Source organism: Thalassophryne amazonica, chromosome 1 (genome assembly GCF_902500255.1).
Source record: "Thalassophryne amazonica chromosome 1, fThaAma1.1, whole genome shotgun sequence".
Classification (NCBI taxonomy): domain Eukaryota; kingdom Metazoa; phylum Chordata; class Actinopteri; order Batrachoidiformes; family Batrachoididae; genus Thalassophryne; species Thalassophryne amazonica.
In genome coordinates, this window is record NC_047103.1 from 112,612,049 (window position 1) to 112,638,133 (window position 26,085).

Below are 26,085 nucleotides of genomic sequence, written 5' to 3' on the forward strand. Positions count from 1 at the left end.
TCCTCCACGTTCAAACAATACTGAATGGCAATCCTCACTTGGACTCACTCAGGCTACTGACCTCGCTTACTGCACTGTGATTAAATAGTCCCCAGACTTTGAGAAGCCCTGGCCTTGAGAAGTTATTTTATTTTAATAAGTGATGGCCAGTTTGAATGCCAAAATAAATAAACAAACCAAGAATCAAGTGTATCTGTGGTTCTAAATATTTTAAGGTGGTTTTACTCACTTTTTTTTACCTCTCCCACAATGTTTTTGTTTTTCAAAACTTTATTTAAAAAGATATATTAACAAACATTCAACGAACAGTTAATTGAAAGAGATAGAAAATGAAATAAATTGTACCAAAGTAACATTAATTCTCTTTAAAAATTCCTTATAGAGTTAATTACAATTTATATAAGTTAATTTTTCTGGCAAAAAATATGAAGGTTGAATAAAATTGAACAAGGCTTCATACTGGAAATGTTGTGCTGCTCTTTACTTGTGGAAAGGTTTTGTTAAAAGCTGTTTACTAGGAATTTTATATAATATTGCATACATTTGTTTATTTGAGAACATTTTATTTAACTTATTACCAGGCAGCACTTTGCAATTATTTTATTTTCCTGTTTGTATAATGCTACAATAAACTATTGGTTTAAACAACAAGCAAATTTAGGTTTTGCATTTTGTTCCCATACTGTACCGAAAATGAACCTCAAAATGGAGGTACGTATCGAATAGTGATTTTTGTGTATCATTACACCCCTAATAATAGCTATGCTGTTTGCCGTGATCAAAGAATTAATTTGTGTATCACAACATAAACTGCCATGCCCCTGAACCACTGTCTCAATCCATTAAAAAGGAAAGAGGGGGAAAAAACAAAATAATTACCACTTTCCAGGCCATTGTTTCAGAATCCCAAAAAGATAAAAATCATTACTGACCAGATATGTCAAAAAACTGAAGCGCCTTCTAAATAGGAATAGCCTCACTGTTCTTCATCTACAGCAACAATTCTCATTCAGAGAATAATTTAAATTCACTGAATAATTCCTGTGCTGCATATAGACATCATTCTCTGATCTTCTATGCTTTTACTCACTGAAAATTTTTGTTGTAGAGCCAAGTGTAGAGTTGGTCATTTGTTCCTACTCAATGGGGTGACAAACCACCATCATCATCACCATCATCATCATAGTCTTACTGAGATGTGACTAATCTATTCACAGTCTGTACCTCAGACCGTGTCCTCCCTAACCTCCAGGTGTGTATGAGAACATGAGGATTTTTCTCTGATCTCTCAGACAGACCAACATCTGAGAGACGCTGACGCATAAACAGCTCAGCCCTTTGAAGTGTCTGCATCTTTACTCTTCAAACAGCATGAACTCTAACACCTCTTTAACATGTTACAAATAGCTTGGTGCCATTTTGCCACACTTGCTCTTGCGAGAGGAGCGCCCTCAAGTGTTTATTCTCCATTGATTTAAACAAACAACAACAACAAAAAAAACTTACCCAGCCAACATTTCAAAGATGAGAACACCCAAGGCCCACCAGTCCACTGCTCGGCAGTGACCTTTACTTTGGATGACTTCAGGAGCGAGGTATTCAGGAGTGCCACAGAGTGTCCAGGTCCTGTTCACATGGAGTGGGAGTGAAATAAGTCACACACTCATCATATCATGACCATTACACATCTACAAACATACTGACAATATATTAATGAAAAATGGATCATGAACTACATTATTTCATAATACAGGAGTCCACAAAGCAACTGTTTGCATGGGTAAGTTTAAGTGTTGAAGCAGCAAGGTTTTTATTTTTGTACCCAATAAAGTGCAACACCAACTAAACATCACCACAGTAGAAGGAGGTGTTTTTGTTTTTTTTGTTTTTTGGGGGGGGGGGGGGGGGGGGGGCAAACACCAAAACAATAGTAAGATTTTGTTGTCAATGTCTCATGATTGTGGATCCACCTAGTGTCCAGTGTCTTCTCCATACTGCTAGAACTGGCAAATCCACTGGCCCTGATAGACTGCCGGCTTTTCTGCTCAAAAGCTGTGCAGAGGAACTGACACCAACATGGTGTCCTATATTACAGCATTCATTAGACACCAATAGTGTCCCAGCTCTATGGAAGAGGTCTATTATAATACCAATGCCCAAAAAGCCTTGTGCTACAGAAAACAATGACTTTCGCCCTGTAGCCTTGACCTCAATTATTGCAAAATGTTTTGAAAGATTAGTTTTGTCACTGCTTAAAACAGAAGTATAGCCCATGTTAGATGCATGTCAGCTTGCCTATAAGGATGAGCGTAGCACTGAGGATGCTATTCTATGCATGTTGCACCTTCTTTCTAAGCATCTGGAAGGCACAAAAAACTTAATGTTTGCACTTTATTTATTGATTTTAGCTCATCTTTTAATACTGTGCAACTCCACCTACTTTTTAGGAAATTGAAGGACATGAATGTTAATGTAATTCTTATAAAATGGTTTTATTCTTTTCTAACTTACCGCACACAGCAAGTGAAGCTTAATCAGACATTATCAGATAAACACTGTAATACAGGAGTTCCACAAGGTTGTGTGCTTTCACCAATACTTTTTACAATTATACTGACTGCAGGAAAGTAGACCCCAATAATTTTATTTTTAAATTTGCAGATGACACAGCAATCATGAGCTTCTTGCATAAGGACATGGACCCTTTTGTCTACTACAATGAGATTGACACCTTTATTAAATGGTGTGACAAAAAACATCTGATTTTAAATGTGTCAAAAACACAAGAGATGGTTTTTGACCCAAGGCAAGTGACAACACACAAGCCAGTAGTCATTTCAGACCAAACTATAAATGAGGTGGCAACATATACAGTAGTGTTCAGAATAACAGTAGTGCTATGTGACTAAAAAGATTAATCCAGGTTTTGAGTATATTTCGTATTGTTATATGGGAAACAAGGTACCAGTAGATTCTCACAAATCCAACAAGACCAAGCATTCATGATACTCGTATGCACACTCTTAAGGCTATGAAATTGGGCTCTAAGTAAAAAAAAAAAAAAAGTAGGAAAGGGGGTGTTCACAATAATAGTAGCATCTGCTGTTGACGCTACAAATTCAAAACTATTATGTTCAAACTGCTTTTTTTTTTTTAGCAATCCTGTGAATCACTAAACTAGTATTTAGTTGTATAACCACGGTTTTTCATGATTTCTTCACATTTGCGAGGCATTAATTTTGTTGATTTGGAACCAAGATTTTGCTTGTTTACTAGTGTGCTTGGGGTCATTGTCTTATTGAAACACCCATTTCAAGGGCATGAGGCAACATGACCTCTTCAAGTATTTTGACACATCCAAACTGATCCATGATACCTGGTGTGCGATATATAGGCCCAACACCATAGTAGGAAAAACATGCCCATATCATGATGCTTGCACCACCATGCTTCACTGTCTTCACTGTGAACTGTGGCTTGAATTCAGAGTTTGGGGGTCATCTCACAAACTCTCTGCAGCCCTTGGACCCAGAAAGAACAATTTTACTCTCATCAGTCCACAAAATATTCCTCCATTTCTCTTTAGGCCAGTTGATGTGTTCTTTGGCAAATTGTAACCTCTTCTGCACGTCTTTTATTTAACAGAGGGACTTTGCGGGGGATTCTTGCAAATAAATTAGCTTCACACAGGTGTCTTCTAACTGTCACAGCACTTACAGGTAACTCCAGACGGTCTTTGATCATCCTGGAGATGATCAATGGGTGAGCCTTTGCCATTCTGGTTATTCTTCTATCCATTTTGATGGTTGTTTTCCATTTTCTTCCACGCGTCTCTGGTTTTTTTTTTGTCCATTTTAAAGCATTGGAGATAATTGTAGATCAGGGGTGCTCATGTTCGGTCCTCGAGAGCTACCTTCCTGATACTCTTAGTTGTCTCCCTGCTCCAACACACCTGAATCCAATAATTCAGGTGTGTTGGAGCAGGGAGACAAGAGTATCAGGAAGGTAGCTCTCGAGGACCGAACTTGAGCACCCCTGTTGTAGATGAACAGCCTATAATTTTTTGCACCTGCGTACAGGTTTTCCCCTCTACAATCAACTTTTTAATCAAACTACGCTGTTCTTCTGAACAATGTCTTGAACGTCCCATTTTCCTCAGGCTTTCAAAGAGAAAAGCATGTTCAACAGGTTTGAACATGTTCATCCTTACATAGGGGACACCTGATTCACACTTGTTTGTTCAACAAAATTGACGAACTCACTGACTGAATGCCACACTACTATTATTGTGAACACCCCCTTTCTACTTTTTTTACTAATAGCCCAATTTCATAGCCTTAAGAGTGTGCATATCATGAATGCTTGGTCTTGTTGGATTTGTGAGAATCTACTGAATCTACTGGTACCTTGTTTCCCATGTAACAACAAGAAATATACTCAAAACCTGGATTAATCTTTTTAGTCACATAGCACGACTATTATTCTGAACACTACTGTAAATATCTAAATCAAATCAAATCAATTTTATTTATATAGTGCCAAATCACAACAAACAGTTGCCCCAAGGCACTTTACATTGTAAGGCAAAAGCCATACAATAATTAAAGAAAAACCCCAACAGTCAAAACGACCTCCTATGAGCAAGCACTTGGCGACAGTGGGAAGGAAAAACTCCCTTTTAACAGGAAGAAACCTCCAGCAGAACCAGGTTCAGGCAGGGGCAGTCTTCTGCTGGGACTGGTTGGGGCTGAGGGGAGAGAATCAGGAAAAAGACATGCTGTGGAAGAGAGCAGAGATCAATCACTAATGATTAAATGCAGAGTGGTGCATACAGAGTAAAAAGGGGGTGAATAAAAAGAAACAGTGCATCATGGGAACCCCCCAGCAGTCTAAGTCTACAGCAGCATAACTAAGGGATGGTTCAGGGTCACCTGATCCAGCCCTAACTATAAGCTTTAGCAAAAAGGAAAGTTTTAAGCATAATCTTAAAAGTAGAGAGGGTGTCTGTCTCCCTGATCCAAATTGGGAGCTGGTTCCACAGGAGAGGAGCCTGAAAGCTGAAGGCTCTGCCTCCCATTCTACTCTTACAAACTCTAGGAACTACAAGTAAGCCTGCAGTCTGAGAGTGAAGCGCTCTATTGGGGTGATATGGTACTATGAGGTCCCTAAGATAAGATGGGACCTGATTATTCAAAACCTTATAAGTAAGAAGAAGAATTTTAAATTCTATTCTGGAATTAACAGGGAGCCAATGAAGAGAAGCCAATATGGGTGAAATATGCTCTCTCCTTCTAGTCCCTGTCAGTACTCTAGCTGCAGCATTTTGAATTAACTGAAGGCTTTTCAGAGAACTTTTAGGACAACCTGATAATAATGAATTACAATAGTCCAGCCTAGAAGAAATCCATCCATCCATCCATTTTCCCCGGGTCTTCCCCGGGGCCTCCTCCCAGTGGGACGTGCCCGGAACACCTCTCCAGCGAGGCATCCAGGGGGCATCCGGCAAAGCTGCCCGAGCCACCTGAGTCCTGAATCCTTTCGACGTGGAGGAGCAGCGACTCGACTCCGAGCTCCTCCCGAGTGACCGAGCTCCTCACCCTATCTCTAAGGGAGCGCCCAGCCACCCTGCGGAGGAAACTAATCTCGGCCACTTGTACTCACGATCTCGTTCTTTCGGTCATAAGCCAAATTTCATGACCATTGGTGAGGATCAGAACATAGATCGATCGGTAAATCGAGAGCTTTGCCCCCCCTACTCAGCTCTCTCTTCACCACGACGGTCCGATACAGCGACCGCATCACTGCAGATGCTGCACCGATCTGTCTATCGATCTCACGCTCCATCCATCCCTCACTCGTGAACAAGACCCCGAGATACTTAAACTCCTCCACTTGAGGCAAAGACACTCCACCGACCTGAAGAGGGCAAAGCACCTTTTTCTGGTCGAGAGCCATGGCCTCGGATATGGAGGTGCTGAGTTTCATCCCGGATGCTTCACACTCGGCTGCAAACCGCCCCAGTGCACGCTGAAGGTCCTGATTTGACGAAGCCAACAGAACCACATCGTCCGCAAACAGCAGAGACGAGATTCTGTGGTTCCCAAACCAGACCCCCTCTACACCGTGGCTGCACCTAGAAATTCTGTCCATAAAAATACTGAACAGAACCGGTGACAAAGGGCAGCCCTGGCGGAGGCCAATGTGCACTGGAAACAGGTTTGACTTACTACCGGCAATGCGAACCAAGCTCCTGCTGCGGTCGTACAGGGACCGGATAGCCCTTAGCAAAGGACCCTGGACCCCGTACTCCCAGAGCACTCCCCACAGGGTGCCCCGAGGGACACGGTCGAACGCCTTCTCTAGATCCACAAAACACATGTGGACTGGTTGGGCGAACTCCCATGAACCCTCGAGCACCCGATGGAGCGTGCAGAGCTGGTCCAGTGTGTCGCGACCAGGACGAAAACCACACTGCTCCTCCTGAATCCGAGGTTCCACCATCGGTCGAATTCTCCTCTCCAGTACTCTGGAATAGACCTTACAGGGGAGGCTGAGGAGTGTGATCCCCTATAGTTGGAACACACCCTCCGGTCCCCCTTCTTAAACAGAGGGACCACCACCCCGGTCTGCCAATCCAGAGGCACTGTCCCCATCGCCACGCGATGTTGCAGAGGCATGTCAGCCAAGACAGCCCCACAATATCCAGAGACTTAAGGTACTCAGGAAGGATTTCATCCACCCCAGGAGCCTTGCCACCGAGGAGCTTTCTAACCACCTCGGTGACTTCGGCCTAGGTAATGGATGAGTCCGCCTCTGGGTCCTCAGTCTCTGCTTCCTCTTCGGAAGACGTGACGATGGGATTGAGGAGATCCTCGAAGTACTCCTTCCACCGCCCGACAACATCTCCAGTCAGGGTCAGCATCAGCTTTTCAGCATCACTCTGAGACAAGACCTTTCTAATTTTAGAGATATTGCGCAAATGCAAAAAAGCAGTCCTACATATTTGCTTAATATGCGCATTGAAGGACATATCCTGATCAAAAATGACTCCAAGATTTCTCACAGTATTACTGGAGGTCAGGGTAATGCCATCCAGAGTAAGGATCTGGTTAGACACCATGTTTCTAAGATTTGTGGGGCCAAGTACAATAACTTCAGTTTTATCTGAATTTAAAAGCAGGAAATTAGAGGTCATCCATGTCTTTATGTCTGAAAGACATTCCTGCAGTTTAACTAATTGGTGTGTGTCCTCTGGCTTCATGGATAGATAAAGCTGGGTATCATCTGCGTAACAATGAAAATTTAAGCAATGCCTTCTAATAATACTGCCTAAGGGAAGCATGTATAAAGTGAAATAAATCGGTCCTAGCACAGAACCTTGTGGAACTCCATAATTAACCTTAGTCTGTGAAGAAGACTCCCCATTTACATGAACAAATTGTAATCTATTAGATAAATATGATTCAAACCACTGCAGCGCAGTGCCTTTAATACCTATGGCATGCTCTAGGGATCTAAGGGTCCGTATCGATAATTTGCTAAACTGTAAATCACACATTGATCATTTGTGCAACAAACCACAGCCAGGAATGTATTTTTTGAGACAACTGAAGCTTTATGGTGTTAGCAATCAGATCATGCTAATCTTTTACAAAGCTATCTTAGAGAGCCTAATTAGATATGGAATTACTGCCTGGTTTGGTAACCTTACAGTTCAACTTAAAAATAGGTTGTCTAACATGCACAAAACAGCAATGAAAATAATTGGTATGAAAAAATATGCGTCCATTGAGAAGCTGTATAACCAGTCAGTTATGACGCAGGCAACAAAAATCTGCTCAGACTCCACTCACCCACTGCCTCAGAGTATGAACTTCTCCCTTCAGGAAGAAGATTTTGTATACCAAAGTGTAAAATATATCGTCTCAAATTATCATTTGTTCCAGTTTCTATCAAACTGTTAAACAATGCAAATAACTAGTGCAATAGAACAACGTGTAACAAACTTCAGCACTTTAGCATCTGGCACTTTTCTCAGCACTTTAAATAGCTGAATGTCTCTGTGTTGTCATTGTAATGTATTTCCTGATTTTAGTCTAGATTTTAATTCTTGTGTTTTATGTGATTTGTGTCCTTTTGTAAATTGTTTTCTGCCCTGTGAAGCGATAATGTAGTGCAACGCCAAAGACAAATTTCCCTAATGGGACAATAAAGTTGAGCTTGACTTGACATCTAGAATTGCTTCAAGAGACATCCTGCATTAAAGATATGGCAAATTAACATTAATTAATTATATTATTAATTAATTTAGATTATTTATACTATTATTATTATATTATTTATATTATATTAAAATAATATATTATTGTTACCATCTTTACTTTTATCATCAGCATCTTCTGCATTTGAGGGGGTCACTGTTTTTGAAGAGTTATCAGCAACAGCTTCAGTTTCCCATCTGGTTACTCTTCATTTAACTCCATGTGTGAAACAGGAGACTGGTTGTGTAGGAAGACAGCATCCGTAGGTAAAGTGAGCCGACAATGCCAGCTGATCCAGCAATGCAGCCATTTATAGAACTACAGAATGATATTGGACCTCTGTGTGGATAGAGAGGTAATGGATCTCTAAATATCAACAAGCATTTATCTGGGCTATGACATAAGGAGTTAATTAGTCTAAAACACAAGGGCCGCATGTAAATGATAAACAATGATAAATGGTAAAAGCAAACCCTTACTTCCCATGAGCACATCTTCCTGTTTGCCAGAGCAGCTGATTAACACTTTGGACATGCAACAACCATGATCAGCGTTTTCTGTCAAAACCAGTTGTCCTCCGATTAACAGCACTCAGCCTATACATGCATAATCTTTTACTGATTTCACCTGGGTGAGGACCCCTTTTGGCAAGTTGCCATGGTGATAGTAATTTGCATGGAAATGATGGAGCCTCCTGCAGAAAGCAGAGGCTGCTGATGGTAAACTGGACATGGGCAGAGCAGAAATAAAATCTGTGCATTGTCACTCTTCAGGCCATCATGTGCCACCTCAAAAGTCTCAACATTTAAATGTGTTTAGGCTCGTGTCTTCCAGCAGGGGTTACTGTGGCAGCACAGGGAGTACTGACGGTATTGGCGTTCAATCACATAGGGTGAGCAGAATACAAAAGCCCAAGTGGCCTTGAGATAATAGTCTTTCCATTGCTGCCTCCCATTTGAGCCAATCCTGCATCCTGCCACTTATATATGTGGGCAACTTAAAAATCAAAGTGATATTGCCCCAGTCTACCAGTCTAGAGAGGGAATGCAATTGTACTGCATTATGCTTACATGGCAACGGGGACCAATGCTGCACTCAAAATGAAACGCTTGAGAGAAACACTGCTGTACTGAGGCAACAGAGCAGACACAAAGCTGTATCTTCTTAACGACAGCACATCTTTTCAATTTTGCCGAGGTCACAGACAGCTTTTGCTTTCTGTATATCTAATTCAGACTAAAGCCTTGGTCCCACCGAATAATAAGCCATGAATAATGAGCCACGCTTGAGTGTATTATAGTGATTATTTGAAGAATGATCCACGTTTTAAGCCGTCACGTATCTGCTACTAAGGCACTTCTCTGTGCCTCACATGTGCCACATATCAGCCTCTAGTGAGCCACGACCGACCTGTCATTTGAGCCCCGTCCAGCCTCGAGTGGCTCATGTCACCACATATGGTCCATGTCAAGCCACATATGATCCATGTAGCACCAGGTTAACGCGATGCTGGTGCACGTTTTGGCATGGGTTTGGTCGAACCCTCCAGCCCTCCCACACTCGGTCCCTTTAAAGTATGGGTTTTCAATTCACAGCATCCATTCAAGGTGTCACATTTTTTAAACACAGTCCAAAAAAAGACGCTCCACTGAGTGAGTGCGCACTGCCTCGCCAGGGGCTTCAATTTCTGATGGGGTTAACTACTTTGGGATGACACTGGCTGGTGTGCGCCAGGCTGCTGTTCACCTGTGTTCCAGAGTCAAATGCAGCAGTCCTGTGCATTCACCCAGCTCTCTGTGACAACACAAAAAACAAAACATAATAAAAAAAGACACCAGAATGAGGTGGCCACTTTAATTATATACACCCGCTGCTGCAACTGTGTGGACCCGCCCCCCCAAAAAATTCTTTATTTCTCCCGTGGCTTAGTCACCGCAATCTAACTTTTAACTTTGTGTTATGTCTGCAAAATCGCTCTTTTGCATGTTCTCATTCTGTGTCCCTGGACAGCTCTGTGCTCCTTCTCGCTGGCTTCACTGGCTTTATTTCTTTGACGGCTTTAAACACACAGCCACTTTGACACCATGATCCAACTTTTAACTTAGTGTTCATCCATGAGTGACTGTAAAATCATTCTTTTACAAGCTGGCATTAATGCTCGTCTTGGGTGCCAGTCATTGTGTCAGCGCGCATAGAGTGTGCCTCATCTGATCAATAAACAAGATGTTAAATCTATCATAAACCTACTTTTACAGCTAAGAATGAACATGCAACTGTTTTACCAAGCTATTAAACCATTACAAATACCTTTAAGTTGTTCCAAAATACGCCCCTCATGGAGCAGGAGAGGGGAAAAAATGGTCCAGATGAAACAGTCTTCTGGGATACCAGAAGTGATTCGAGGTGTTTTCAACATCCAAGCTGTGACAGAAAATGATTAACCCGCTACAAAATAATGATTTTATTTACAGTGTCCAGTGCATAAAGCAGGTGGAATTGCGCGCAAGAGGGCTGAGCCTGCCCAAAATGGCCGCCGTAGCTGCCAGGTGCTCAGATGGGCTTTTAGCAGCCTTGTCCTCACCACACACATGCCTATACAATCTTTGTTAGTCCTTGTAGTACCTTGCACACAAACTGCCACACACTGTTGTTGCTAAATTTTGAACATCTCGTTAACCAAATATGCGCCTCTAATGGCCCAGTCACACATCACTTAACGAAAGGCAATGAAGCCCTAACGAAACAAGAAATCTGGACTTTCGTTGGCATCGTTTAACCTTCGCTCAGCTTCGTTCCTGCAGCAGTCGCTTCGTCAGGATTTTTAAGCTGTCGAAAAATTTGAACGAAGGGCAACGAAAACCTCAACTGTCCGTATTTCATTTTGCTGTCGTTCTTGACATTTTTTTTCTATCGTTTGCTTAGTTTTTGTGACATTAGCATTTAGTTTGACTTCGTCTGACCAGCTGAATGTTTTCACACAGTGTAGAAGCCGTTTCTGAGAGCTACTGCTGCCGCTGCGTTCATGTACTGTCGGAAATTACAGGGCATACTCAGCCTGTTTGCTTGGATTTTTTTTATCTGGGTGGGAGGGTCAGCTTCACTGGGCTCAGGCACCTTATATAGGCCAGAATTAATATTTGTGTGGATACAATTAATTATTTTGCCACAAGCAACTGCTGAATTTGAAACAACAAAAAAGTTGTTTAATTTCCAACGGTATTTGAACACAGCGGCAGCAGCAGCAGCTCCTGCATGCGCTTATTATTATTTTTATTAAATATAACAATATGAGTGTAGGAATGACAATCCAGCCCTTATATACATGTGGAAACAGGTAGATGATTCAAATGATTATATAAAGAGCTGTTCTGGAAGGCAGAATTCACATTGTGGATCAGCTGCAGCTGGTGGAAATAACCAGCTAGAGTCAATGCACGGCGTTCACACAGACTGATCAGTTTAGTGCTCTGACATATTCAATCATCTTTACACTTATATTTATTCCTCTTTTTGACAGTTTTCTGTTATAAATCAATATATATGGCTTAGTAACATAATACAGTGATATAGCAGTGACCACGGCACACCAGGCACCAGGGTTTTTTTTTTGTTTTTTTTATAAATTGGAGCAAGATGGAGCGCCCAGCGTGTCGACAGACAGTGAGGATTCTAATGATGAGGAGATGACCCCTCTTTTGTTCTGCGTGAGAAACCAGAGCAGGTGGGTCCACCAACATGTGCACAGATCTCCACAGCTTCTGTTTGCAGTTTCACCAGGACTCAGGTGCTATGAGCTCCATCCCAGCGCCGAGTCCTGGAACGCAGAGATGCAGACACACACTGCTCCAGCAGTGGCTCCAGGTACGTTTCGTTTAAAGCTTCGAGAACAACATTAGCTTCAGTTTCGTTTAGTTCCTCTTTCGTTCCTATTGCGCTCTTGCTTCGCAGGCTATTCGGTGACAGAGGTCTTTCGTCCACCTTTTCTCAATGAATTGTAACTTTTTTCTTTTTTTTTTTTACTTTTTCCCTTCGTTCAGGAATCGTCATATGCTGTGTGACTGGGCCATAAGAGTCTCTCAGTGTCAAGGTTTGAGTTTTGTTTAGTTTTCTACTTTATTTTGTTCTGTTGGTTATTTTTGTATTTCATTGATTTTGGTTTGTTTATTCCCTTGCTGGGTTTACCTGCTTGGGTCTGTCTGTCTCTGTTTCTCTTGTCTCTCTCTCTCTCTTGGTTCTTGGTGATGGGCGTTATGCTCTGGCCATGCCCTGGTTCTGGTACTTTCCATGCACACCTGTTTCTGATTTGCACCATCTGGGGTTATATAAGCTCACTGGGTGTTTATCCCTCACCAGTTTGTCGTGCCTTGTGCCTTCATACCAGATCTGTACCTGTGTTTGTATTCCTGCATGCCTCATAGTGTGTACCTGACATCCAGCCTGTTACCTCGACCACACCGATTGTCTGATGTTTTTTTGTACTGCTGCTTTTCCTGGATTGCTTACTCATGTATCGACCTCTGCTAACTACTTCAGTAAAGCCTTTTAAAAACCAGGGCTGTTTGTACGAGCTGTGCATTTGTGTCCTGCAATTCCTGACCATCCAGCTTAATAGTACAAATTGGCCAACAATGGACACAGCCGGCTCTGACCCAGTACTTACTGTGGTGTGGGTGAAATTCTATTTCTCCATCCTCAGCATAAAACGTAATTCCTGCTAATTTGTCCTCTGAAAATTTGTCTGCTTCCACGTCAGCTTTTGCCGATTTCAGCTCTGATGCTAACTTGATTTTGTCCTCTCTTGCAGGTCCCTAGACCTGAAATTGTTTAAGGTCTCGTGTGCTGTGGTGGTGCGCGCTGTGGATGGCCATGAACTGGGTTGTATTACTCATCATACTCAGTCTGTTTCTATGACAGTGTCAGAGAACCACTCTGAATTAATCAGTTTTCACATATTTGACCAAATGACTCACCTTCTCATTCCAGGGCACCCCTGGTTACAACAACACAGTTCGAACTTTGATAGGTCTAAGGGAGAAATTGTTTTGTGGGGTTCAGTCTGCAAAGAGTCCTGTCTGTCTAAATTGGCTCATTCTCAGCCGGATTCTAACCCGGATCTCGCAGGGGTTCCGTCGTGCTATCACAATTTGGCACTCATATTTAGCAAGCGCCCCACCGAGATTATGATTGTGGTATTGAGCTTCTCACTGGGGCAAGCCCCCCTCGGGGAAAGCTCTTATCACTGTTGGCTCCTGAATGCAACGCCATGAATAAATATATACAAGAGTCCTTAGCAGCTGGTTTGAGTCGTGCTTCATCATCGCCCACCATTGTATTGTTGCTCCACCATTGTATTGATTATCGTGGGCTTAATGACATCACCGTAAGAATTGTTATTCACTGTCTCTCATCTCCTCTGCTTTCGAGTTGTTGGACGGAGCTAAAATATTTACCAATCGGGATCTCCGCAATGCATACCATTTGGTCCAGATAAAAGAAGGAGATGAGTAGTTTTTAAACACACCTTCTGGTTATTATGAATACCTAGTCATGCCATTTGGCCTCACCAATGCTACCGTAGTTTTCCAAAACTTGGTTAAAGATGTACTGCGTGAATTCCTAAACAAATTCATTTTCGTGTATCTTGATATTTTGCTTTTCTCTCCCGACCAGAAAACTCACACCGAATACGTTTGTACCATACTCCAGACCTTGTTACACCACAGTCTGTTCGTAAAGGCAGAAAAGTGTGAATTCCACAAACCAACTGTTTTGTTTTTGGGGTTTGTAATCGCGTAAGGAGAGATTAAGATGGGCACTGATAAGGTTACCACCGTGCGTGACTGGACTGTTCCTTCCTCGCAGAAGGATGTACAGAGATTCCTGGGTTTTGCCAATTTGTATCAAAAATTCATACATAATTTCAGTATTGTTGCAGCTCCGTTACAAGACGTCACATCGTCCCTCCAGCTGTTTGTCTGGATACCGGAGTGCATAGGGTTGTAAAAAAAAAAAAAAAAAGCTTTACAACGGCCCTCGTGCTGCTCCTCCCTGACCCCACTTGACAGTTTGTGGTTGAGGTTGGTGGTTCCGACAATGGTGTGGTCCTCTCGCAGCGTAACCCCGGGGACAAAAGGTTACATCTGTGTGCATACTTGTCCAAGAAGCTGACCGCCACATAGTGTAATTACAGCATCGGAGACCGCAAAGTGTTGGCGGTCAAAGTGGCCTTGGAGGAGTGGCGCCACTGGTTGTGGGGGCACAAGTGCCATTTCTGGTTTACACTGATCATAAAAATTTAGACTATTTGCAATCCGCCAAGCATCTTAATGCCATCCAAGCTAAGTGGGCAATTTTTTTCAGATGCTTCAACTTCATGCTTTCGTACTGACCAGGTTCAAAAAATGGGAAACCTGATGCTTTATCCCGTCAGGGTGAATCAGCTGACGCCCTGTCCGAGCTTCCTGCTTTGTCTCTGCTCTCACTTGAGAAACTGAATCGAAAGTCTGGTCTGCTGATGGGGTCCCGGTGTCTCCTGGTTGCCCCCCGCCCCCCCCCGGAAAACTTTTTGTTCCGGAGGCGCTCAGGGGGTTTGTGATCAGGTGGGGACATGATAGTCGGTTCTCGTGTCACCTGGGAATAAGGAACCCTTTTTGTAATTCAACAGAGATTTTGGTGGCCTGAGTTATCCAGGGATGTGTCTGAATATTTCAACACCTGTCAACTGTGCTATGTATAAATCGTCCACCTGCCAGAATGTTAATGCCACTGCCTGTGCCCACAATCCTTGGTCTCATATTACAATGGACTTTGTAACCGGTCTTCTGCCCTCTAAAGGTACCACTGTTGTTCTGTCTGTTGTAGATAGAGTGTCAAAGATGGCACATTTCATTCCCTTGCCTAAATTGCATTCAGCCAAAGAAACCACCGAGGTTATGTTAATGCAGGTGTTTAAGATTCATGGATTCCACCAGGACATTGTGTCTGACCGAGGGCCTTAGTTCGTGTCAAATTTCTGGATGGAATTCTGCTGTCTCATTGGGGTTTCAGTCAGTTTAACATTGGGCTACCATCCACAAGCCAATGGTCAAACTGAACGCTTAAATCAAGAGTTAGAAAAAGGTCTCCGTATTCCTGCCTCACAACAGCCTGCCACTTGATCCTCACAGTTACCATGGATTGAATTAGCCCATAACCACTTGCCCTCTGTTTCTACTGGTTATTCATCTTTTCATGTTGTTTTTGGTCATCAACCCTCTCTCTTTCCTCCCACAGATCTCAACTCATTGGTCCCCTCTGCACTCTGTCTTATTCTCTGCTGCCTACGAACCTGGGAGCGGGCCAAGAGAACCGTGATCTCCCAAGCTTATAAGTCCGCTGTGGAATGGAAGAGGTCCTCTGCACCTTCCTATGAGCCCGGCCAGAAAGTTTTGCTCTCCACTCAACATCTCCTATTAAAAGGACTGCCCAGAAAACTGGCTCCCAGGTTCGTCAGCCCTTTCCCCATATCCAAAGTTATTAATCCTGTGTCTGTCCGTCTCCATCTCCCTAGGTCCTTGCGTATTCATCCCACCTTTCACACCAGTCATATCAAACCTGTCAATACCAGTTCTTTATGCCCTCCTGCCATTCTCTCACCTACTGCCCGATGTGTGGATGGTGGCCCGGTGTTTCCTGTATGGCAGGGTTTGAGTTTTGTTTAGTTTTCTGCTTTATTTTGTTCTGTTGGTTATTTTTGTATTTCATTGGGTTTTTCTGCTTGGGTCTGTCTTGTGTCTGTTTGTCTTGTCTCTCTTGGTTCTTGGTGATGGGTGTTTTCTCTCTCTCTCTCTCTCTCTCTCTCTCTCTCTGGCCATACCTTGGTTCTAATGCTTTCGATGCACACCTGTTTCTGATTTGCTGATTACCACCTGGGGTTATAAAAGCTCACTGGGTCTTTGTCCCTTACTAGTTTGTTGTGCCTTGTGCTTTCACCAGTTCTGGTGCTATGTTCGTATTCCTGCCTGCCTCATAGTGTGTACCTGACCTCCAGCCTGTTGCCTCGACCATGCCAAATGCCTGATGTTTTTTGTACCGCTGCTTCTCCTGGACTGTTTACTTGTGTACGACCTCTGCTAACTACTTCAGTAAAAACTTTTAAAAACCAGGGTTGTTTGTACAAGCCGTGCATTTGTGTCCTGCAATTGCTGACCATCCAGCTTGATACTCATAGCCACTATTCCCCCACGATAGTTGAATACCTCCTATTGTAGCAAAAAAAAAAACAAAAAAAACATGCTGCGTGGCTCATTATTCATCCTTCATTATTTGGTGGGAATTTCTTTTCAACGCCCTTCATCACACACCTGATTTTTCAAGTTTTAAATTGGACAACACACCTTTTATCCAGTGCAATAGATATGGTGGGTGGGGCAGCTTCATTCCATTATAAGAGGATGATATGGCGCGCTAAGAGAGTTGAAAAGGCAACAACTTCACAACCTCCACTAAACCAAATCCTTCAGGGGTGACCCCGAAAAGCAAAAGTAACGGGTGCGGGGTTATGTTAGTTGCGAGCACAGTAAAAAATGCTTCACAAATGTCCTTCCAAAAAAGTCCAAAACCTATGAGTCAAAGTAGCTTCCTCTGATTTACATCTATCGCACGTTGGGTCAGTTTGAGGACAAATTTTGGCGAGTTTACATTTGTGTAGATGTGTCCGGTGAACCACTTTAAAATGAATAAGAGACTGTCTAGAGCAGACTGAAGATGAATGTTCCTCAAAACATAAACCCATACTGCCTCATCAAGTGTAATTTGAAGATCTGACTTCCAAGATTGCTTAATTTATACATTTATATGAGAGATTAGATTCAGCATGACAGAAATGGCTTTGTTTCTGCTAAGGACATAAGCTCATCAATATTGTTACAAGGAAGCTTAACAGGAAACCCTGGGGAGGATGAATGAATAAAGTGTCTTACCTTTCAATATCTAAAAAAAAAGGAGAAGCTGGCAGACCATACTTTTCAGACAGTATCGCAAGAAAACAAATGTGCCCTCAAAAAAAAAATCTTTGAAACATTTTAAATCCCTACATTGCCACACGCCAAACGTAACATCCTGCAATCACGAAGGGAAGAGGTTATTGGACAAAGACTGGACTGGAAAGGCTCATGTGTTGCAGCCCAAAATATTTTCTGAATTGTGAATAGATTTTTAAATAATTGTCAACTATGTGGTTCATACTTGTGAAATTAAAGGACAGGGGTAGTGATGCACCAATCAAGGAGGATGGAGACCCGGGACTACAAAACTGTTTTTCCATCTTTAGCCAGATGGGGCCAGCATCACTAAAGTTGTAATATACCCAGTAAGACAAACAGCACAAGTTGCACGCCCAATAGTAGAAAAGAAAACTGGGTAGTGCCAGTCCACCCTTCTGCTTCGACTTTTGCCCGTTTTAGACTGTGTTATGAAGCTGATTATATTTACAGGCTCTTCTGCCAAATGTTCCTCTATTTGATCCATGATCAAAATGTAATGAGCATACACACTGCAAAAACAATTTAAAAAAAAATATAAAGGGAGAGGAAGGTGTGAAATCATAAACTTGACCAATTAAAGCTCTTGCAGTCTCCGTCATTAAGGGCCCCTTCACACATAGTACGAATAAGTACAAATCAGGGTGAATTAAGGCGTAACAGCTCATATGAGTGAACCACGACGAAAACATCAAGCCGACGGGCAGGCATGAACGATCCCACTGCGACGGTTTTGTGTACGTGATGGTATCATGCACGAGCATGCACGAAACCGTCGCACTGGAACACAGTGTGAGGGGTTAATAAGGTTAGACCTTAATTGTGTGAAGCGCCAACATTGTGATTTGGTGGTATATAAATGAAAATAAATTGAAATTGCGCAGCTAGAGCATGTGTAACCACACCGCGCGGCTGCTGGGAGGGAGGGGGATACATGCTACTTGGGATTCGAACCTGCAATTTACAAAAGCTCTGATTGCCAGCCAGAAACTTTACCACTGTGCTACCATCGCTGTCTTGTAAAAGGTGCAGAAAAATGCCTGAAATCAACAAGGACATAAACATTTTTTTTTTTTTTTTAAAAAGAGAAAAACGCACCATGATAACTGACCAAACGGCGTTTGTTACGGCATATTTCTGTTCATACGTGATTGAAAGTGGCCTATTTGTCACACTTTTGGCTTGTCATATAGTCCTGCGGCGCGCCGTTCATAGGACATGTGTGTGCTGTCAGACAGACGTGACATTCAGATCGCCTGCTGCGTGTCCACATGAACTGACGGTCCATTTCAGCTGGGACATCCTGTCAATGTGCACACTCTCCAGCCTGTTGCAAAAACCGATATGTTTTTTTATGTATTTCCATGTGAGGACAGCAAGCACATACATGCACGTGTCCGTCAAAACATGGTACATGTTCTGCAGCTGTGACGTCCAGGACCAGAGCAGCCATACCCCGTCCTTTCAGCGCACAGACCAAGGTGTCACTCTGTGATCAAATGAGAGGCGCCTCGCCTGTGGGGTGTGTGTGTGTGTGCATGAACCACAAGCATGCACGTGTTGGGGGGAGCGGAGGGGGAGTGCGTGTAACACACGCACACGTGTTGTGGGGAGAGTTGACAATCTGGCATGCCACGTGTGCTTGGCAACTCCACAGTCATGGGGCACTTAAACAAGTTTCACTGCCAACTCGAAAGTGATCGTCTGCTGACTGCTGACAGCGTGAATGGCCACACATTTTGGTATTCTGGTGCTCCCTGTTTTGTCTGTTTTTGTGCGTAAATCGTGTGTCATCGTGCTCCTACACCCGCAAGGAGCTTCTAAACTTCAGATCATCAACACCCACGGACATTACGCCAGTTTTTTTTAGTGCCTGCAGCTGAACTGGTTCACTTTTTGGCCAAAAGAGTGAGACGCCAGCGGAGAGGAAAACGAGCTGGAGCTCTCGTGCGCCTCAGACGAAGGGGCACGCGCACGCCCCTACCTGGGCTATTTCTCTCCAACGTCCGCTCAGTCCACAACAAGATGGATGAGCTGGCACTGCTGATGAAGAAGAATAGAGATTTCTCCTCATCGTGTGTACTGTGTTTCATGGAGACATGGTTAAATGCACAGACACCGGACTGCGCGCTCCAACTAGAGGGATTCCAACTCCTCCACGCAGACAGAGACCAACCACTCTCCGGTGGAAAAACAAGAGGTGGAGGACTCTGCTTCTATATCAACAATGCCTGGTGCTCTGATGTGACTGATCTCCCAACACTGCTGTCCCTCTCTGGAATATCTCCTCATAAACTGCAGACCGTTCTACTCTCCACGTGAGTTTAACTCTTTCATACTTTGCTCTGTGTATATTCCACCGAGTGCGGACATGCACGAGGCCAAGCGCGCGCTCGCGGATCAGATTATGAGCGTAGCGAGAGACTTTCCGGACTCTCTTATTATAATTCTCTGTGATTTTAACAAAGGGAATCTCAGTCAGGAATTACCAAAATACAAACAGTTTGTTAAATGCCCGACCAGAGAAGGCAGCACATTAGATCATTGTTACAGGACAGTGAGTGGCGCGTACCGAGCGGTGGCCCATGCAGCTTTGGGACTCTCAGATCACGTGATGGTCCACTTGATCCCCACATACAGACAGAGACTAAAACTCTCTAAACCTGTTGTGAGGACATCTAAAGTGTGGAGCAATGAAGCTGTGGAGGAGCTACGCGCGTGCTTGGGCACTACAGATTGGGATATGTTTGAGGCTTCAACAGACAGTCTAGATGACTACACGGACACTGTGACGTCATATATTCATTTCTGTCAAGACAGCATCATCCCACAGCGCACCAGGGTGAGATATAACAATGACAAGCCCTGGTTCACACCTAAACTCCGGCAGCTCCGTCAGCAGAAAGAGGTGGCTTTCAGAGAAGGAAACAGAGACAGCTATAGAGGTGCAAAGTACAGATTTAGCAAGGAGGTGGCAAAGGCTAAATCCATGTACAGTTCACGTCTGCAGCAAAGGTTCTCTGCCAACGACTCGGCCTCTATGTGGAGGGGGTTGAAAGAGATCAACTACAAGCCCAAAGCACCTCGTTCTATTGATGACCTGAAGCTGGCCAACGACCTGAACGTCTTCTATTCATGCTTTGAAGACAAGGACTCACACGTCCCCACCCCCCACACAACTGGATATTCAAACACCCTGGACCTCCCCCCTCTCACCGCTGCCTTCCCCCCGTTGCCCTCTCCGTCCAAGAGGAGGACGTGAGAAGACATTTCAAAAGGCTGAATCCACGTAAGGCCTCGGGCCCAGACTGTGTCTCTCCTGCCACCCTGAGACACTGTGCTGATGAGCTGGCCCCAGTCTTCACAGGGATCTTCAACACCTCCCTGGAGTCATGCCATGTTCCAGTCTGTTACAAGTCCTCCATTATAGTTCCAGTCCCCAAGAAACCACGCATCACTGGACTTAATGACTACAGGCCTGTGGCTCTGACGTCAGTAGTCATGAAGACCTTCGAACACCTGGTTTTATCCCACCTGAAGTCCATCACCGACCCCCTCCTGGACCCCCTGCAGTTTGCCTACAGAGCCAAAAGGTCTGTAGACGATGCCATAAACCTGGCCCTGCACTCCGTTCTGCAGCACCTGGACTCCCCAGGAACCTACGCTAGGATCCTGTTTGTGGACTTCAGCTCTGCATTCAACACCATCCTTCCGGCTTTGCTCCAGGACAAGCTTTCTCTGCTCCACGTGCCCGACTCCACCTGCAGGTGGATCACAGACTTCCTGACGGACCGGAGTCAGGATGTGAGGTTGGGAAAGAATGTCTCGAACACTCGGGCTCTCAGCACAGGATCTCCACAGGGCTGTGTCCTTTCCCCTCTGCTCTTCTCTCTCTACACTAACTGCTGCACCTCCAGCCACGACTCTGTAAAGCTCATCAAGTTTGCGGACGACACCACCCTCATCGGACTCATTTCGGATGGGGATGAGTCTGCCTACAGGAGGGAGGTGGACCGGCTGGTGACCTGGTGCAGCAGCAACAACTTGGAGCTCAACGCCCAGAAAACAGTGGAGATGATTGTGGACTTCAGGAAAGCCACAGCCCCCCCGCCCTCCCCAACAGCCCCATCACCACTGTGGTATGTCACCGCTTCCTCGGCACCACCATCACCCAGGACCTCAAGTGGGAGTCAACCATCAGCTCCCTCATCAAGAAGGCCCAGCAGAGGATGTACTTCCTGCGGTAGCTGAAGAAGGCCAAGCTGCCTGTCCAGCTGATGGTGCAGTTCTACACGGCCATCATCGAGTCCATCCTCTTCTCCATCATGGTGTGGTACGCAGGGGCCACAGCCAGGGACAGACACAGACTGCAGCGCATTGTGGCCTCTGCTGAGAAGGTGATCGGCTGTAGCCTTCCATCTCTCCACGACCTGCACGTCTCCAGGACTCTGGGCCGAGCAGGTCGGATCACAGCTGACCCTTCTCACCCTGCACACAGTCTATTCAAACCACTCCCCTCGGGCAGGAGGCTACGGTCCATCCGGACCAGAACCTCCCGCCATAAGAACAGTTTCTTCCCCTCTGCTGTTAGACTCATGAACTCCTCATAACTCAGTCACCTTAACCCTGTCACTTTATCATTTTATCACGGGTCACTTTAGACAATGTACTTTGGTTTTAATTGCACTCCTCCCACTGCACTGTTTTTTCTGTTTCTCTTTCTTTCTGTTTTTCTGTTGCACACAGCCTTTCATATTTCATATGTCATTTTTTTTATCTTATATTTTGTCTTATTTTGGCACATATTTTATATTTTATCTTAGCATTTTATATTGCTCTCTGTTTAATGTTGCACCATTATATCAAAGCAAATTCCTAGTCTGTGAATCCTGTTCATTGGCAATGGCAATAAACTTCTTCTGATTCTGATTTTCTAAGTGTTAGATGTTTGTGTGTCAGCTGGAATTTGGCCGAAACCTGCCGCGAGAGGGAACGAATGGGCTCTCACAGCACACACTCTGTCTTTCAGCCGCTGGTGTATGCAAACAGTTGTAGCAACAGGTGTATGAGGCGTTGGAAGCAGCTACGATTTTACACGTATTGCATACGATTCCTGCTTCATGCGCTATTCGACCACATTCATACTATGTGTGAAGGGGCCCTACAACAGGTGCACATCAGGCTACAGAGAGGGTTCGCAGCGACGCAGAGGGCTCTGATCTAAAGCGGTTCTTTTTGGTTTGCCACACCCAGGGATATGTGTTAAACTTGATGCCATATTCATGAGTGCAAGCAACTGAAAACTTCTTGACTGAATGTGGTGCATTCTGAGAGCACTTTGGTCAGGTTTTCTTGATTTAAAATAGTGGTATTTTGCTCTTATACTGGAACAAAATATGGCTCAAGTCTAGATTTCATTTTATTTACTGCCTTGTAATACATTTCCACAAATGGACTGTCTGCATTAACTGATTTTAATTCTGCTTTCATTGTTTTCATTCATACCAAACAGCAAATGTCAGCTCCCCCCAGTTTCTACACGATCGAAGCTATATATATATATATATATACATACATACATACATATATATACATACATATATATATATATATACATACATATATATATATATATATACATACATATATATATATATATATACATACATATATATATATATATATACATACATATATATATATATATATACATACATACACACACACACACCACTTGGCTATTACTATAATGAATGACAAGATGAATGACAATTCAATTACTGTATGAAATCAATTCATGGTATTGCTGTGTGATGTACAATTTTCATTCTGCATGGTACTTTTTTTCTTGGATTTTGGAATAGATTGGTAATCCTGGGTTGTTTAATAAGGTAGTCCTTAAATAATCTGAGGTAAAATTAAGCAGTTGGGGGTATTTTGTTACGTATGTCTAAAACAAGTTGTTTTGGGCCTAAATGATGTTTATAACAGGAACATTTCTGTAAAAACACCCATATAACTGTAGGACTGTGGAGATATTTAACATTAATCCTCAAACACAAGTAAAATGTAATAAATTAATCCTCTAGGGCCGATGCCGTCGTATACGACGGCTAAGACCAAGCTTTACTAAACTAGAAATAACGTTTTAATGATATGAGATAGAAAACTTAGGTTTTTTTTGGCTGAAAAGTTAACTCCGCAGACCTTCGAGCCAGCCATCAGCCATCTTTGTACTCCTCATAGAAGTTGTGTGATGACGTGCACAATGTGAGTGTCCAATCGGAATTGGTTCACTGTCACATGGTTTTCCAAAATCCAATCATAGGGCAGATTCACCTCACGTGAAAAGCCAAAGATCATTTTCAAGAGTGTTATGTTACTAGTTGGCCCGTTTGAATAGCGGGCCAAATGCACTGGGCTATTGGGCTCCAAATGCACCCTGTGACATTACGCACAGCGATCAGTGAAAGAAGACAGAGCAGTCGGAGAGCCTTTGTGTGAGGTGTGTGTCGTGCGCTCTGCGTTTTTTCATTCCAAGGAAAAAGACGGAACGACTGGAGCAGCACGAGTGCATCAAATTTTGGCAGAAACTGGGCGACAGCCAGGTGGAAACCATTCGGATTATTCAGACGGCTTTCGGTGACGATCCTATGGGCATCACACAGATTAAGGAGCGGTACAACCAGTTTAAAGATGTTCGCACAACAGTGGAGAGCGAGCCGCGTTCTGGGCGGCCATCAACATGCTGAAATGACCAGATCATTTCCAAAGTGAATGCAGTGGTGATGCGGGTGATTCGTGCCGAAGCTGACGGCGGAGCAAAAGCGCCTTCGTGTTGAAGTCTCACAGGACATGTTGCGACATGCCCACCTCTTCCACAATTTCTCAGATAATCACACGACTGAAAAGCTACCGAAAGCCGTCTGAATCTTCTGAATGATGGAAGAGGTGGGCATCATTTTTCAGAGTCCAGCATGTCCTGTGAGGCTTCAACACGAAGGCGCTTTTGCTCCATCAGCAGCGGCACGAATTTCGCCGCCACTCCTTTTCATGGCACGTCACAGTGGAAAGTGCCGAAAAAGTGCTGATGTCCACCTATTCCGCAATTTCTCGGATAGTCACACGATGGTCCCGACCAACCTAAAGCGTAGCATTAAAAAAAAAAAAGAGGACAAAAAAAAAAAAAAACCTTAAATCAGAAGATCTATGATCAAGCTCATAACTCCCCCCACCCCCACCCCACCTCTACAATACAAGTATTTTGAGTATATTGAGGAGTATGCTGAAGTTGTGTCTGATTACATCTACAAATGCATGGAGGATGTCACTGTCACAGTTTCAGGATCACAGGGACTCCAGGAGACTGTGGCAGGGAATCAGATCTGTTACAGACTACAAGATCACCTCTGCAACCTGTGATGAAGACACTGGGTCCCTGAATGAACTCAACAACTACTTCGGACATTTCAGACTCAGACTCAGGCTCACTTTTATTGTCACTCAACCCTTAGAGGCAGAACAAAATGTTGTTTCTCCAGGTCTTGGTGTAGTTAACTGGGACATTTTTTTAACCTAACCTATTGTATAACCCTTTGCAATATAAACTTTTGCAATGTGCAATATGCGCACCCCTGTGGCCATAGAATATATATACAAGGCACAGGGTCGGCAGCAGCAGCAGCAGCGTTAGAGTATTAAGAAGGTGACAATGTGCATGTAGTGCAATGTTCACAGTTTGGTAGTGAACTGTTTAACAGTCTGACAGCATTCGGGTAGAAGCTGTTTTTCAGTCTGGATGTTTTTGCCCGGATGCTGCACAGCCTCCTTCCAGAGGAAAGGGGTGTGAACAGACTGTGTGCAGGGTGGGTGGAGTCTCAGAGGATGCAGTTGGCTTTGTCTCTCCATCTGGAGATGTAGATGGCCCCAATGGGTGGTAAGCTGCATCCGATGGTCCTCTGTGCAGACTTCACCACCCACTGCAGCACTTTCTTCTCTGCCACTGTGCAGCCACCATACCACACAGGGAGGCAGCAGGACAGGACACTCTCCGGCAGCCAAGGCCACAGCACTCCAGAATGAGGTGGTTGTGGCCCTTGATCCAGCTGATTTCTGTCAGCCCTTGAAAAAAATATACCTATGGAAGGCTGCAGGTCTGGTCCACATACCTGGCTGTGTGCTCAAGGGGTGTGCCGAACAACTGGGACAGGTCCTGACAGACATTTTTAACATCTACCTGGGTCAAGCAATTGTGCCTTCGTGCTTCAAAATGTCAGCCATCATTCCAGTGTCCAAAAGACCCTCCATCACCACCTTAAATTATCATGTAGTGCTTTGAAAGACTAATAAAAGAGGCACATCACCTTCATTTTACCTCCCACATACGATCCCTTACAGTTTGTATACCGACTAAAACCGCTACGCTAAGGATGCCTTAGCCAGTGCTCTCCATCTGTCCATGGAACACCTAGAGGGGAAAAATGCATGGGACCGGATGCTGTTGGTTGATTTTTTTTTTTTTTTTTTTTTTTTAGTTCTCCATTTAACACCACAATCCCACAGCATTTGATTGACAAACTGGGCCCACTTGGACTGAACACCCCCTGCTAAACTGGATACTGGACTTTTTCACAAATAGGCCTCAGTTTGTGCATGGAGGTAACAACAGCAGGTCAAACACCATCACCTTAAGCACAGGCTCTCCACAAGGGTGTGTGAATGAGTCACCTCCTCTTCACCCACATGACCCACCACTGTTGTGCCAAAGTTCAGCAAAAATTACATCATTAAATATGCTGATGATA

The 26,085-nt window shown here is 43.9% G+C and overlaps 1 protein-coding gene across 2 annotated transcripts in view; it reads right to left on the reverse strand.

Moving 5' to 3' along the window:
* Positions 1–26,085, reverse strand: part of prkx (protein kinase X-linked) — a 109,332-nt gene that overhangs the window by 48,358 nt on the left and 34,889 nt on the right. For both annotated transcript variants that reach the window (XM_034173541.1, XM_034173533.1), the window contains exon 4: positions 1,507–1,626. In XM_034173541.1, the coding sequence (XP_034029432.1) occupies positions 1,507–1,626 (120 nt within the window). The remainder of the gene's footprint in view (positions 1–1,506; positions 1,627–26,085) is intronic.